At 37.6% G+C, this 16,884-nt stretch overlaps 1 protein-coding gene across 1 annotated transcript; it reads right to left on the bottom strand.

Annotated features, from left to right (window-relative positions):
• Window positions 1-1,143: 1,143 nt before the first annotated feature.
• On the bottom strand, window positions 1,144-15,550 carry LOC139207342 (inter-alpha-trypsin inhibitor heavy chain H3-like). Its single transcript, XM_070837038.1, has 20 exons — window positions 15,479-15,550; window positions 14,504-14,664; window positions 14,307-14,411; window positions 13,859-14,021; window positions 13,632-13,742; window positions 13,419-13,544; window positions 12,606-12,722; window positions 12,235-12,403; window positions 12,038-12,148; window positions 11,508-11,689; window positions 10,989-11,168; window positions 10,775-10,896; window positions 7,819-8,048; window positions 6,976-7,008; window positions 5,702-5,782; window positions 5,331-5,432; window positions 2,504-2,672; window positions 1,543-1,691; window positions 1,348-1,432; window positions 1,144-1,258 (listed from the first exon to the last, which is right to left on the bottom strand). Exons 1-20 carry the CDS (start codon window positions 15,548-15,550, stop codon window positions 1,144-1,146), a joined length of 2,583 nt encoding a protein of 860 aa, XP_070693139.1.
• Between the last annotated feature and the right edge of the window lie 1,334 nt (window positions 15,551-16,884).

Raw genomic sequence — 16,884 nt, 5'->3', positions numbered from 1 at the left:
AGTGAAGCAGAGCCCAGAGCTCACCTGAACCAGCTCCGATGTTTACTTTACATGCAACGCATCAAATTCACTAATATTCTTTATTTCATGTGACAAAAACTTTGAATGCCAGAATTTTTATCCTAATTGCCCTGTCTGTTTTATTGTTATATTGTTATTAAAGGCTTGGAATAGGCCACTGTTGCCACAAATGTGCAGTAAGATGTGTATACTGCTCGTTGTCTCATTATCTCATTAAAAGATTCAGTAATCTTTTTTAAAATCTATACAAAATCCTCCATTACTCATTTGTTTCATAGCATTGGCTACATTTGTATACACTTTCACATACATGAAAAACAACACCGTTAACCAGGTTGTTCAACTAACAAGGCCTGGCACATGTAAACTAAAGCCTGGCTGCTTCTTCCGTTATGACAGAATATAAAGTTATGTAAACAGCAGAGTGACATTCCACTACTTCCACTTTTGCTTTTCAAACGTGGATAAAAAGGCGTATTTAGGGTTGATGGTTCATTTTTGAATTCATTCTATACCAATAAGGGTTAGGGTGCTTAGCAGAGGCACATGCTGTGTCGACAAAAGACTGCAGGGTTCAGTAGAGTCCAAACTGTGGCAGTAAGCTGTAGGTCCAGCTCTGCTATAAGAGCCTGCAGCAGTGATGCAGTGCTTGACCATGAGTCAGTATTATTCCTGGTGGTTGATCAGCAAGCATTATACATTTTAGCGATCTTTTAGTAAGTCACTGACAGTGTTTTGGCATAGTCATGTAAAACATAACAATATCATTTGAAAATGAAGAGTGTTTTTAATTACATGACTTTAATGTCTTAATTATATGTGAATATTAAATGTACAGATTCAATGCAGAAAATAACAAGTCTGAGCAATAAGGCCATTTTGGAAGGTAAGCTGATGTCATGAAGGGCTGTCGTGCTGTAAAACAAATGCCACTGTACATTCTTGATTTCCTATTTTGTCTTTTAACCTTTTTTGATTAAGACTGAGGAATTACTCCAAACAAACGAAACAGTAGATGTGGGATATTATTTATCTATCTATGTAGGCAACAGGTGAAAACTCTTTTTCTATAATGAATCAGAGTTTGGATAATTTTTTAAATGGATTCAACGTGGTTCGCAGTTAAAGTTGTGTGACGATGAAATCATCCAGGCGTCCCTGCAGAGCAGACTCAGCAGACATCAGCCAGCAGTCCCGTGTCAGGGGAGAGACGATACTGTGATCAGTAGCATCAGATCTTCAAAAGAAAGACATAAATGATCACATACCTTTGTGTATCAGAGCAATAGTAATCTATACCAACTAACAATGCAGAAAAAAACATACCTGATAACATCAATCTCCTGGTCTTTGATCTTGAGTTTTGCTGAGGGAGTTGTCTGCACCTCCTCATAAACTGGTGGCTTTAGGGCTGGACAGACAGAGGGCAAACAACAAAGTAATGAAACTGAAATGCTCACCCTGCATGAAATAGTTATATCTTTTAATGAATTAAGTAGTAAATCCAGCTTTATCACCCACCTAGAATTCCTGTAACGTTGCTGTCCACTGGATGCTGTCTTAAAACTGGCCAGAGGAAGTCTTCGCCATCCTTGGCCTGAATTAAGATGACCATGCGTGTGTCTCCGGTTGAAACATCTATTTCTCTGTTTCGCCCAATCACTGTGAAGCTACAAAAATATGCAACTTGTCTTAACTTTCATGTGAACTCTTTTCAAAGACCCTGCACACCCTCACAGGTCATGTCGCAAAACTACGCTCAGTATAACAGTGTCAAGTCACCAGACTCAAGGTACCATTACGAACGAATGTGGTTCATTCATTAAGGTGTGATTTGTCCCACTTTAGTGCAACAAAGCTAACGGGAGAGTGAGGAAGATGTCAATCAAAACACATTCTGCACACTCCAACTCTTACCATCTGAAATAATTAGAATCATCTGTGTGCCACGGATGTGCAGGTACATTAAAGTGAGCATGAGTTATAAAAGGCAATTAACATTTGTTTATAATAGTGAATTAATGACAAATTCAACATCATGAATATCATCAGTGACGTGGGGTGTTTGGGGATGACCCTGCTCTTTTTTCTCTCAGTGCTGAGCTGTTCTTTCTGTTCTGACATGCCATTATAGGAGCACTTTTTTCAAAAAAAGTTTGACATTTTAGGAACCATGCTGATTGGCTTTCTTGCAGAGAGCAGATGAGTGGATTGAAACCACCGTACAGTAAATAAGAAGCTATAGCCAGCAGCTAAGCATGAATACTGGAAATGGGTGCTGGTCACATCACTCTTCCGTAAAACAGACACGCAAGTTAAGATTGATGGCTACTAATCAATCCTGTAATAACTCTACACAGGAAAGTGAATGTGTCAAAAAAATTCTTTAAGTTGCTGTGATGTGACCTTAAGCCCCAGAGGGTCTGCACACACCACTGAATGCCATTGTAACCGAATTCTTTCCATTATAATGCAAAGTCACCTTTCAGCTGTGATGTGATCCTGTCGAGAGTGGATGGTCACTGTCTGTCCGTCTCGTACAGTGATTACCTTGGGGTCAATCTCAACATGCTGGTCAGTCTTGAAGTGGATGGCAATCTTTCTGAAGCCTCCATATGCTATTGAATCAAGCTCACCATTCACATACAGCTCTAGTACAAAAGAGAACAAATGCAGCTCAGCACCACAAATCAAACCAGCAGTAGTGGAGGAAGTATACAGATCCTTCACTCAAGTAAAACTACGGGTACAACAATGAAAAAATACATGGTTATGAATAAAAGTCTGTCATTCAAAATCCCATTAAATTAAAAGTACAAAAGTATTATTTGCAAACTGTACTCCAAGTATAAAAGGTAAAAGTAGTGTACGGTAACTCAGTGGTTGGAGTTCTCAATTGGCTTCTCTCAGAGTGTAAATGAATCAACTCACTGTTTTAACCACACTCTTGACCTTGTTTTGGCTTATGGTGTTGAAATTGAACCATCTTCCCACATAACTCTATTCTATCGGACCATTACCTGATAACATTTGATTTCTTGTTACTAGACTATGCACCATATGACAGAGAGGTCCTCACTAGATGCTTATCTGATAGTGCTGTTGCCAAATTTAAGGAGGTGATTCCTTCAGTATTTCAGCCAGTGTGTCCCTGTGCTATGGATGACCCCCATGCTAATCTTAGCCCCTCCCAAATTGATTATCTGGTCGATAGTGCTGCAGGTTCACTGCGAATGATACTAGACTCTATCGCCCCTCTAAAAAAGAAGAGAATTAAGGAAAAGAGACAAGCTCCCTGGTATAATTCCGATGACACGCGAGCTTAAGCAATATTCAAGAAAACTAGAAAGGATATGGTGTGCCACCAAATTGGAAGACTCCCGTTTAATCTGGCAAGATAGTCTTAAAACCTATAGAAAGGCCCTCTGTAATGCCAGAGCCGCCTACTACTCCTCATTAATAGAAGAAAATAAAAGCAACCCTAGATTTCTTTTCAGCACAATAGCCAGGCTGACAAAGAGCCAGAACAAAAGTCAGCACCTCCTGCCCTCAACAGGGTCTGATCCAACTTCAAACCTAGGAACCATAGAAACAGCTGTTACACCTGATGTGTATTTGGACTGTTTTTCTCCAATTGATCTTTCTGAATTGGCCTCAATAATCTCCTCATCTACACCGTCAACATGTCTCCTAGACCCCATTCCTACTGGACTACTTAAGGAGGTCCTGCCCTTAATTAATACGTCCTTACTGGATATGTATGAACACGCTATGTACCACAGTCCTTCAAACTAGCAGTAATTAAACCTCTCCTGAAAAAGCCTACTCTTGATTCAGGTGTGTTAGCTAACTATAGACCTATATCCAACCTTCCCTTTCTCTCCAAGATCCTTTTGGGTTCGGGGGGCAGACACCCTCACTACATTTAAGAGTAGACCTAAAAACCTTCCTTTTTGATAAGGCACATAGTTAAGGGCTGGATCAGGCCTTAGACCAGCCCCTAGTTATGCTGCTATAGGCTCAGACTGCCGGGGGACTCCTATGGTGCACTGAGCTCCTCTATTCTCTATCCTCCTCTTCCTCTCCATCATTATGTCTCATGTCAGCCTAATGTCTGCCACTAACTTGCTATCTCTCTCAGGTTCCTGTGGATCCTGGTCCTGGTCCTGCTGCTGTGGTTTTCTGGCTTCATGAATCACTGCTGCGGATCGTCGGACACTCGTCATGTTTTTCAATAATATCATACTACTAATCTTTTAGTCACATTCCTATTGTTAGTGCTGTTAGTGCGTTTCAATAATACTATACTGCTAATCTTTTAGTCACACTCCTGTAGCTAGTGCTATAGTCACTGCTGGTACGTTGGTTGCTGTTTGTGTTGTTTCTCTCTCTCTGTCTCTGTCTCTCTCTCTCTCTCTCCAACCTCCACCCAACGTGGAACCTGACAGAAGCCGCCCACATTGAGTCTGGGTCTGTTTGAGGTTTCTTCCCGTTAAAGGGGAGTTTTTCCTTGCCACTGTTGCTCAATATAATATCTGATGCTTGCTCATGTGGGAATTTTTAATTCCTGAATCGTTGGGTCTCTCTCTAATTAAAGAGTTTGGTCTAGGCCTGCTCTATATGTAAAGCGTCTTGAGATAACGCTGTTGTGAATTGGCGCTATATAAATAAAGATTGATTGATTGATTGAGTTTAGCTGGGAAATGTCTCTTTGGTTGAACTAAAAACGTTGTTAAAAATGTGACGAAAAGTGACAAGGGGCTCCAACTAGACACTGCTTTTTTGTAAGTGGTCACATGCCATAAATGCTGGGAGTCACTGGTTTAGTCTTTATCTATGCCTTGTGTTTAATACAATTATCATATGTTTTAATGTAGTAACTTTGGCAACATATCAAGTAAGTAAAGTAAGTAAAAAAATGTTGTGAAGTAAAAAGTACAATATTTTGATCTGGAATAATAATAGTATTATTACTACTACTACTACTACTACTAATAATAATAATAATAATAATAATTCCCCAAATAATGAGGAAGTAGTATAAAATACAAATACTCAAGTAAAGTAAATTGTATTAAGGCAAATTGTATTAAAGTACAACACTTGAGTAAATGTACTTTACACCACTGCAAACTAGATAATTATAGGTTGGTGCACACTATATAACATATATAGCCTGAGGAGAAAAGAGGGAAAACAATTTTCTATTAAACTTGGAGAGCAAAAGGCAAAATAAGAGGGGTTTAGTGCCTGGGCTGTTTAAGGAATTAAGAGGAAATGATGCTGCTGCAAAGAGGGACATTACTGACCTTGGTTGGGATGGTGAAGAAGTTTAAGGCTGACATCTCCAGTGACATCGAAGCACAGCGTGAGATTCTCTGTTTGAAGCAAAAACCTGTGGATAACAGGACCTTCAGAGGAACACAGAGACACACAGTCACAGAGCAGAAGGAAACACCTAAAACAAAGAAAGGAAATGCCTCAACAAAATAGTTAAGGCTTACTGTATACACATACGCAATGTGTGTCATACACTTGTTTATTTGTCAGTCAATTCTGCAGGACAATGATTTATTTTCATGTAGTAATTAATTAGCACACTGTATACTATTTGGTACAAATAAATAGAAATAGAGTTTATATAACCTTTAACATGAATTACGTCCATGGGATACTCTACCATGAGTTGCTGCAATTGGCATCATGGTCATCTGCACGTCACGCACTGCATCATCCACTGCATCATGAAATACAGGACCTACTACAATGGAAAGGTAGATTTCATCTCATGAGACAAGTTGTTATACCCAATGTTATCACAAACAAATGTGTATGTATGTATATAGATATTCATCTATAATGAATTCATAAAGAACAGCTGTAAATACATTTACACAAAAACAATTATATACTTTTATTTTACAAAGCTTTAGAGATTATTATATTAATTGATATACAATTTCTAAACTCAGCTTCAAAACAAACCACTTAATACAAACCTCATTCTAATCCTCATCAGTTAGCTCATACTTTAACCACACGCTTGATTTAAATGCTCACAAAGAATGTAAATCAAAATTAACAACAAATTGAAAATCTGTGCTTTTTTGGTACCTGTTCCATGAAGGAACAGCTTAATCATGTGACTTGCATTCTTAATTGTATACCAAACAAAAATACACAAATTCTTTCCTGAAAGCTTTATCATTGTCAAACTGTGTGTATGTAAATGTGGACAAAACAAAGAAAGTCAGGTCAGGGAAAAGGGCAAAATATTATACCTCTACTAAGGAGATTTGCCTCATTTAGCACAGTATCTCAAAAACTTCTAAAAAGAAATTTGGTGGAAAGTTTAGAGATAAAAGAAGTCTGTAGTTGTCAGTGGAAATTCAGATCCAACAGCCTCACCAAGTAGTTATTTGTAAAGTAGTTTACATTAGTTGGACATGGGTGGCAGGTATCATAGTTACCAAAACCCACTCCAGGATCCATTAACACAAAACTCGGAATCAGTCCTCCATAACCAGGGCTTCCCACATGTTGTCTTTTGAGAACTGGAAAGACAAATAGTCAAATTTAAGAATCTGTTATGATATCTTCCATGCACATTTTCAGTTAAAATACACATTTGTTAAAAGTATCACTAGTTATATTTAGCAATAGCTAAAATAATTAGCCTCTCACATTTTAACTCACTGCAGTCTTTGCTAGTATCACTTTGCATTCACCAAAGAAAAACATTTTGAACAACATTTTAAAATCCAGAGAAAACTATTTAAAAAATGACAATGACTTTGTTTCGTAATTGTGGGTAAAGTATTCCATATAATATAAGACTGAAAAAAACCTACAAACTTGGTTGTCACTCAAATATGAACAAGGAGTGCTTTTAAGGGGCAAAAGCTCCATATACAGTAAAATACACACCAGAGCACTGCAGATGTGTACTCATACCTCTAGAGGAGCCAACATCAAAACCACCCAGTGCTAAAGAGAAAAAATGTTACATAAAATGAAAACACAGTTATAAATTTACCTTTAAATACTCATGATTTATAAATAAGCTTGGACCCTACAAGTGTGTCTAAAGGAGTTCACGCCCTAAGGTCACTCCTTGTGGATCCATAGAGGTTTTTTGTCAAACACATTCAAATTCAAAATGCCTTTGTAGATTTGAATATTAATTGACTTTTTAGATGTAAATTGATATTGTGATTAGGCATCAATGAGCGGTATTCAAATTTTGCAAACATGCAACATCTGTTTTCATATTTTGGTTTTGATTCAATTTGAAGCATATTTGGATTAAGTAAAGATGTTCCATGTGCAAAAACCGTACACATGAGAAATAGTGCAAAGAAAGGGGGTTCACATTTCAAAATCAGTTTGTATTACAAATAACCACAGTTCTTTCTTCTTTCTTCTTCTTCTCCATTTTTTTCTTACCTGGAATTCCACCTCTTGGTCCTAAAAAGAAAATGATGATAGTGATAATATTAAATGAAGACAAAAGTACTGACTTACTTATACTTTCACTTAGTATTAGCTATTAATGTTTACTTTACTTTAATTTTAAATTACATTTTTTGTTCTCAATTATTTAATTGCTATCGGTAGATTCAAAACTAATTAATTAACCATAATTGATCAACTAATCAACCAATCAAATAATCAATTAGGCAAGTTCATTAATTAATTAAATTATATTAAATATATATATATATATATATATATATATATATATATATATATATATATATATATATATATATATATATATCAGTATGGTGTCCTCACTTTGCGCAGACCTTGATAACCCAGTCTTCGTGGGTGGCGCATGTGCTAAACGAGTTGGCCATGTCATTGGTGTTCCACCACCTTCTCTGGGCTTATGGAGCACGTCTGTGCTCTCCCCTTGAGGCTTGGTGACCACCATGGATGTGAGTGGGGTCACAAAACTGTACTTCAATGACAGCTCCAGGGCCTCTTTCTTCACCTTCTCCTTTTCAGGGCCAGATAACTGCAGCCTTTGTCACAAATTGTACACATGATTCAAACATGACAGGCAACATAACTAATAACATATAATTAACATTATGTAATCTATTGATACTGTTTTACGGTGGCCGGGAGGTGCAAAACAATTTTACAATACAAGAAACACTTTTACAAAGCTGGAGACAAATTTACATTTTAGAAAACATTTTTACAAATCAGAAAACAAAATTACATTGCCATAACACATTTACAAGTCCTGAGACAAATTTACATTTGAGAAAACAAATTTACAAGACGTGAAACACTTTTACAAACGCCGAGACAAATTTACAAGTGACGAAACACTTTTACAAGCGGCCGAAACAAATTTACAAGTAACTTTTTCAACCGGAAAGGGAATATACCGCGTTAATCGGCTTATATGTTTGCCACAAAACGGGCAAAAGACCGCTTGACTGCCGTCCATCGTGGGTCGCCATGAACTCTTTATCACTTCCGGTTCTACTCGACAGTTGGTACATTCCCTTTCCGGTTGAAAAAGTTACTTGTAAATTTGTTTCGGCCGCAAGTAAAAATGTAATGTGATTTGTAAAAATGTTTTCTAAAATGTAAATTTGTCTCCAGCTTTGTAAAAGTGTTTCTCGTATTGTAAAATTGTTTTGCACCTCCCGGCCACCGTACTGTTTGGATCCCCTCAAATTACTGTTTAATTGACACAAAAATAGCATTATTTCAATAACTTCATGCTTACTTGACAATATTAGTGAGAGTTATAATGAAATTATTATGCTAAATGATTTAATAACTTGTTTCTTTCTTTCACAAAAAATTACCACTTCTCTGTGTAGCCAGGTTAAAAACTATAGTATGTGTTTTAGTTAACAACATTTCATAAAAGGGTTAAAAACATTCATTGTAATAGACATTGTAATAAATAAGTGTTAAAAAGTACGGATGTTTGATTATAGATAGTTTGTTCTATAAATATATTATGTTTTATTTTGAAGAATTCATGTTACCAAGAGGAAGTGGTATCTGAGCATAACAGTAATACTGGTTCTTAATTGGTTGAGTGAGATGATTGAGTGTGTGTGTGTGTGTGTGTGTGTGTGTGTGTGTGTGTGTGTGTGTGAAGTGTGAGAGTGAGCTCACCTCATTTGGTTTAAATGTGCATATAGGTACATGTAAAAGGTAATTTTGAGTTGGTTTTGAATTAATCTTCAGTGACAGGGATTATTGTTTCATGTTTTGAGTTTTCTAAGCAAAACAAGGAAATTCATTATTTCTAAACTAATTCATGTTATGAGTGATTATTCCTTTACTTGTGTGTTTTAAAAGTTTTATTATAGTCATCAAAATTCAGGTTGGGACTCAAAACTAAGGTAAGCATTTAAATAGGTTAAAAATAGGGAGTTCAAGAACTCAGGGCCTTCCCTAAAATTACTGAGGAATAAATGGGCTACATCTGTTAGAAAAGGGCTGTCTAATGTAAAGAGGTGAAAATATTCTAAATATAGGGTACACTTAAAATGATTATGATTTTTTTTGTGGCTAAAATATGTTTTTCTGCTGTCCCCATCCACATAATACATTACTTAGCATCCATGCAGGGACTCCTGCCTGCTTATTCAAACTGGGAGCATGCTTACTGCAATATACTGTAGGTAGTACACAGTCTATTGATAAGTACCTCATACGACCCCATTTAAAAAAGTCTGAACTATTCCTTTAAGCACAAGGTTCTGGGAGGTGAATTGACCGTCGTCTTGCTGCCAACACCGCTGGATCGGTCCAATATCTAACGTAAGGGTCTGTTTAGGTGTCTTTTGCGTGTCCAAATTCAGTGTTCATTACAAGATTTAACCAATCGACTCCTCAGGACACGCTTCATCCTTGCCATCCAAGGACATTACAATCATATGGTTTAAAGGGCAGCCAAATGGATGGCGGAGGAGCAGATACCCATTAAGGGATAACTGGAGCTCTACCACCTGTTAAGTTATTAATATTTTGACACACAGAAGAAACAATGTTGAGCATGATGATACATAGTTTTTAAGTTACTAGTTTTAACAGTTGTTCTATCTGGCTAATTTAGTTTGTTCTAATGTTTGCTGTAACATTATCTTGCTAAACATTTCCACTGCCCAGATTTGATAGTGTAGTAATACTAGATGCAACAGTAGCAACCTCCAAAAACCTTGGATAAAAGGCTGAGAATGGCACGGCTGGCATTTCCACACATTTTTAGATGCAACATCTGAAAAGCCCCTAAAACTAAAGGGAGTCTACGACTGAACATCATTTCTATCGCCCAAGTGCATGTTCTACATCTGGATTTGAAAAGTCTGCTTTGGTTTATTTCTGTCTGAAATGGTGGCCCTGAGGCACCAATGTAAACTGCATAGGTGCCCTGCAAAAATGAAGAGCTTGAAGGGCGTAGCACCAGTAACTACGGGGGCTAATTGATTAACAGTAAATTATTCATACATTTTGATAATCATTAAATCATTTAAGTCTCAGCAAAATTGGCAAAAATTCTCTGGTTCAAGCCTCTCAAATGTGAGGATGAAAATCTTTTGGATTTTATAACCAAAGATGTGACAGGCCTTTTCCAACATTCTCAGTTCATATTATTACATTTTATAGATTCAACTATTAATTGATTAAATAGAAAAGCATGGTTTATAGCCCTTCAATAAATAATTGATTTTGAACAAGAATAGAGAAAAAAGATGGTGGACATCACACTCACTCTTTGTCTAGAAGCTGTTTGACTGTGAGGTAGGCCCAAACCCTCTGGATGTAGCTGTCAGACACTGTTTCAGTGGAGTCCATGGTTGCATTCGTGTCAGAAAACATAATCTCTCTATTCCCCTGTCATAGACCAAAGGAATCATTGTGTGAGTGTACACAGGGACTTTCACAAACCTTAAAGAATATCACAGCTGATGTGGATTGATCCTTACCGAAACAGCAACAACTTGTGGAGTGAAGGTTTCAATGTTGTTGTCAGTGATCTGACCGGCCACCACAATCTCAGATCCATTATAATACTGGCTGAAGTTAGTCTGGGTTAGATTGGTCACACCCAAGTAGATCATTGTCAGATCTGTCAACAGTGGAGTGGCCACCTCTTCATAGAAACCCTGTTGATATACATTAAGGATACTGTATGGATCTCTCCACAGCCATCCATTCATGCATTATCTATACCCCAGCTGACAGTGAGCAAGAGTAGGGTACAACTTGGACCAGACAACCAATCAGAGTCATACCTATGGACCATTTAGAGTAACCAATTAACCTAACCTGCATGTCTTTGGCCTCTAGAGTACTCAGCGTAGCGAGAGAATCTACACAAACAATGCAACAAACTCCATACAGAAAACATGATCAACCATGATCAATTTTATCTATTTTAGCAATTTGATCTAGTTTTATCTATGTAGCAAAATATATACGGCAAATGCAGGTGACCCAAATACCTTCAGCTGTAAATCAGCATCAGAGTCTTCATAAATCCGTCGTGCCACACCATTGTTCTGCAGCGACATCTTCTGAAGGAACTCAAAATTGACATCAAAGCCAAAACCAAGACAGTAGAGTGGGAATTTGCCTGCAATAGCCCCTTTTACATTTGACTGTATTGTCTTAAGATTTGTCACCCCTGCAAAGAAACAAGACATGTGGTTTAAAAAGGTAAGCTGAACTCAAAATCTCCTACTCAGTACAATCAATCAGATACAGCTATCCTGTAATTAGTAGAAGTTTCAGTGCATATACACAAATTTCACACACTTGACTGCAAATAATGGTGACATTACTTTAATTTAATTGTCCTTTATCTTCAAAGTCCTACATGGGTAGGTTCTAGCTTGCTGACAGGAGAGGGTATTGAGACTGCAGTCAAGCCAGTGACAGTCAGATCATTTGAAAATTATGGACTGTGTTGATTGGTTTCGATTTCTTAAAGTATTTGTGCTCATGTTTGAGGGCACATGTCTTTTATTGTAACCTGTGGTTGGGTCTCCATCGGTGAGAAGTATAAGGATGGACGCTGACCCTTCTCTGGGATGTGCGTTCAGCATACGTGCTCCTTCCAACACTGCTCTATTAATGTCTGTGGCTGAAATTAAATGAAAAAAAATCATTATTGCCGTTCTGCTGTCATATGGTCACATCCCTTAATAGAATACTTGTTAAAAACCTCACCTCCTCTGTCTTTAATATTTTGTGCAAATTGCTTGGCACTATCCAGGTTGTTTTTGTTGGCCTGAACAAGTTCTCGTTTCCAGTGAAAAATGTTACTATCAAAAGATATAAGGCCAAAGTGGTCATCTTCTGCCAGGTCATTCAAGATATGGATTAATGCTATACGGGTCTGGGCAAGAACATCATTCACACATTAGAACTTTTATTCAAGTGACAAACCATGTAATACATTTTGTGCGTGTTCTTAAATCAAGTAATTAATAAAGCCTGTAAGGTAAATCATATATGTAATAAACTAAACATAGATACTAAAATGCTTCCTATGCTGCTGTGGCAACCTCTCACAAAGTAACACCCTTCAAATACTGTACCTGTTGCATTTTCCTGCCGTGCATTGAGCCACTCTGATCAATAACGAAGACAACATTTTTTGGTATGCGGGGAAGACCAGATGGAGCAAAGTGATGAATAAAGTACCCAGATGATCTCTTGAGGGGAGTAAGAAGAAAGTTTGATTGATTAAAAATAATTTTTGAAAGCACGGGGGAAGATAAAGCATCCATTTAAATAACTATGCTATCTTTTAGCTCTTACAGATATACGATGCAAGTAGACCATTCAAAGTCAACAGTCCTCCAGAAAGTACTAAAAATCCATACTCAACTAAAAGTACTGTTAATCTTATAAAGATTATTCAAGGAAAAGTTAAAATCACCATCTGAGAAACTTACTTGAGTAAAATCGTTAATAAATTACTCAAGTTACGGTCTATTTTTTAAAAAAATTAAAAATTTGGACCTGGGCTTGTGCTGAAAGCTGCCTCTTGTTCTGGATTTTGCTCCATCATCATTGCATCGTAGTCAAAAAACAGGTTGCGCTTATTTTTTCTCCAGGCAGCCGGCAACTTGGCATCTCTAGCACAGGTGCTCTTAACACACTTTCCCCCTTCCCCTAAACTCAAACCCACATTTAGAGCAGACTAGTTGTAACAAAGGGATGAATGGCAAATGTAGCAAAGTAAAACTTAGATTACTGGACCAATACTATTCTCAGTTTAAAAGTAGATGTACCATTAAACAAAAGGAAAATGAAGACTAATTGTTCCTTAAAAACAAATCCTTTTTTTGATCATGTGGCTTTTCTTGTAACTCATTACTACCTACCCCTGTTAACTCTTACTGTACCTTGATGTCTCCTGAGGCGTCCCTGTTGACATCATAAACAATAACCAGATCTCCATCTATACCCTGATCTCCACAACTGTTGCATGTTTTCTGTTGGTCCTCTGTTGGGTAAAAATACACCCAGGCCTGGAAACAGGACAAATTGCTGTAAAATAACTGCTTGAGAAGAGGATAACAATTGAATCAAATAGGGATCAGAATTGTATGTTGTACCTGTTTGTCTGCATGTGTCTTGGTGATGGCATTAGCCAGGGCTTTGGTGCTTAGTCCTCCTTTAACCTCGATGAAATTGATGCCAGCTTTCTCATTAATGTAAACATCAACCTTGCATTGAGTAAAATAAAAGTTATAAGATAGTAGTTCTGACCATGGAAAATGTTATTACGTCTGTATTGTTCTCCTGAATTGTCACTTAATAGATACAAACAAGTAAGACACACCTTGAAGTCTTTGACAGGCTGCATTGGACGAGCGTGGATTTGCAGCTCATACTTGCCAAGCCTGCGTTTCAGCAGTTCCTCATACGTGAGTTCAAAGGTGATTTTTTTGTGGGCACCTACAGTCACGGAGGTCTTAAATTCCTCAAGGGTCCTCCCTACAGAACTACATCAGAGACAATAATCATGGCGTTAAAGCAGCCCCCTACCGACCTCTTCTGGCTTGCAACCCCTTGAAATGAAACAGGGCTTATATATGACCACCACATGTGAGAAGTTCTGTAAAAAAGTGACTTATAAAGTAATAAATTACAATAATTAATAAGATGAAATAAACATAATCTTTTTCTTCTCCATTATCCCAAAGGACACACACAGCTCCCCTACAAAATACAACATAAGAGCCAATTGTTTGAATCCTGGTAATACACTAATCCACTGATGCATGTACCTGACAATGCCAGCACTTTGGCCACGGGATACAGCGTCAGCATACTGCTTCTGAGCCTGCTCCTTAGCTTTCACAACACCATCGTACACCTGTCCATCCATAAACCTGAAGAAGTGAGAAAAGATCTTAGTTTAAATAAGTACCATGATTTAATTCCATAACTCTTTAACATATGTTTCTTTATGTTTCACACACACATTCTGAATTTACTGATGAAGGCATTTTTGGGAATCCGGACGTGGAATTCTATTTCCTTTGATTCGTCCATACGATTGGCCACACGGCTTGTGATGACAGTGGTGGCATAACGACTGGCCACTGTGGAGTTGATGTGAAAGCTGTAGATGTCCCAGTCAGCCTGAGCAAATACAGGAGGCACATTTCACAATTAAAAAAAAAAGGCTTTGGCTCGTCTTGCTGGCTGACAACCAGCTGACCAAAGGTCAGATGAGCATGAAACAAAGTTTTAGTGGGTGGCAACAGTGAAATCTCATTGGTCAAACTGCAGAAACTCCCCATTCTCATTATTTCTAGTCCAGTGATTCCACATTACAATGACTTACACATACATTAGTCCTTAACCATAACCTTAACAGAGTCTTACCCTATAATTCAATAGTTACCATCAAGTGGACCAATGACCCAAAAGGTTGAGTTGAGCCCATGACGTCAGTAATACACATTCACACAGACAGTAACATGTTTTTGCCACTTAAGAGGACTGTTATTTCCTGGAGTTTTACACTCATCCAAACCTTTATCAAATGCCAAGTTTTAACTGTGAAATTGATAGAATCAGCTTAATGTGACTTTGATCCTACAACAAGAATAATCCAAGCACGTTCACACACACACACACACACACACACACACACACAATGTCTTTCAATCAGAAAACTTTCAACAGCTATCAACTTGTCTATGGATATTTGTTGTAAAATAATTTACATAATTCAAGCTTGTTCAAAATAAGTTTATGTGCTACAGTGCACAAACTGCCTTGACAAACTGCAGCCTCAGTGTAGATACAGGGGCCACAGTTTGTTAACATTACTGTATCTGCAGATGTAATGACAGCAGCTGGATGTCTTCCAACATATTACTGAATATATTCAAAAGATTCAGGTTCTTTCAGTATGTAGCTCTGTCCTGTAGCTTGACTGTGACCATACCTTGTTTGGTAGTGTGGTAACCAAAGCCAGCAGCAGCCCAATGAGGGTGAGTTGCACCACAGCTCTCTCCATGATGGCTCCCACCAAAGTGCAACCCAGGCAGCTGAAACTGCCTTTTAAACTCAAACAGACAAGGACAACATTAATGTGTACATAATGTTTTTTTAAGGGGCAAACTCTTCTTTCCCTCTCTGCTCTTTCATCACTATCATGTGACAAACACACACACACAAAAACAAACTTCCACCCACACACATACACACTGCTGGGAAACCAGCACACACAGCTAAAACACATTGGTATGACAGGATGAAGAAGCAGGAATGCAGCAGAAATTCAGTTGCTTTTGAGCTTTAATGATGACGTCAGTCTGGCCAGCTCTCTTTACCAGGACTTTGTAACCACACTGAAAGCTTTTCATATGTAAACACAGACATGACATACTGGTTTGAAAACTTGAAGTGAAAGAGATACACAGTATTTGGTTTTATATGTCCAGTGTGCACTGTTAATGAAACAAAATCGTTACTAATGTATGGTGTCAAGCAAAAATGAATTTATTATTTCTGTCTTCAAGTATGTACAGCTTTTGTGAAAGAGTACCGATCTGGCAAGGCCAGGAAATGGCAGGGAAAACAGGTGACACAGCAGGCAAAAGCAATCATACATCTAGCTTTCACTGCAAGCATTAAAGAGATCAAACACAGGAGTCACTGTGAAAAGCACAAAGAAAATAGCAGCATAGAAGATGTCCTCAAGAAAAATAAAAATGTCATCATGGACGAAATATTCAATTTGAATGAAAATATTGTCACACTGTGCAAACGTAGAAAGGATTTTTGACCTCTGCTGTATCATGTTGACCATTCTTTTCTAAATCTGTCTCTTGTGAGTCTCCCAACTGTATGGAACTGTGTGCAATACTAAATCGCTGGAAAAATATTTTAAAACTTTGGGTTGGGAAACAAAAAGATCAGTCAACAATAACAAAAAACTGCATTGACCAATTTGTCTATAATTATGTCTGCCTCATTACACCCATCCTGCTTCTTGACTTCATAGGTTTTTGCCACTGTTATCTTTGCAGAATACATAAAAACATTCGACAAACTATTCCGAGGGAAGTCGTAAAAGAGAAGCAATAAATGTGTACATGTTATTTTTTTTAGGCTGTACTGTTGAAGCAACTGAAACCGTGGCAGCGTAATATTTGTTGGAGATTTTTGAATCAAGTCAGCCACAATACATTACAATGAGCTGTATGAGCCAGATGATCCTGCGAGGCCGGCATCTAATAAACACAATTTAGAAAACCTATGCATTGTACAAATAACTTGTCAAACAATTGTGGCTTCTCAATGATTCACATTCTTAATGTGCCTCTTACATTTTCATAGCATCAACAT

This window comes from Pempheris klunzingeri, chromosome 2 (assembly GCF_042242105.1).
Source record: "Pempheris klunzingeri isolate RE-2024b chromosome 2, fPemKlu1.hap1, whole genome shotgun sequence".
NCBI lineage: Eukaryota > Metazoa > Chordata > Actinopteri > Acropomatiformes > Pempheridae > Pempheris > Pempheris klunzingeri.
Note: the sequence above shows the minus strand (reverse complement) of the source record. Positions and strands in the feature narration are given on the sequence as shown.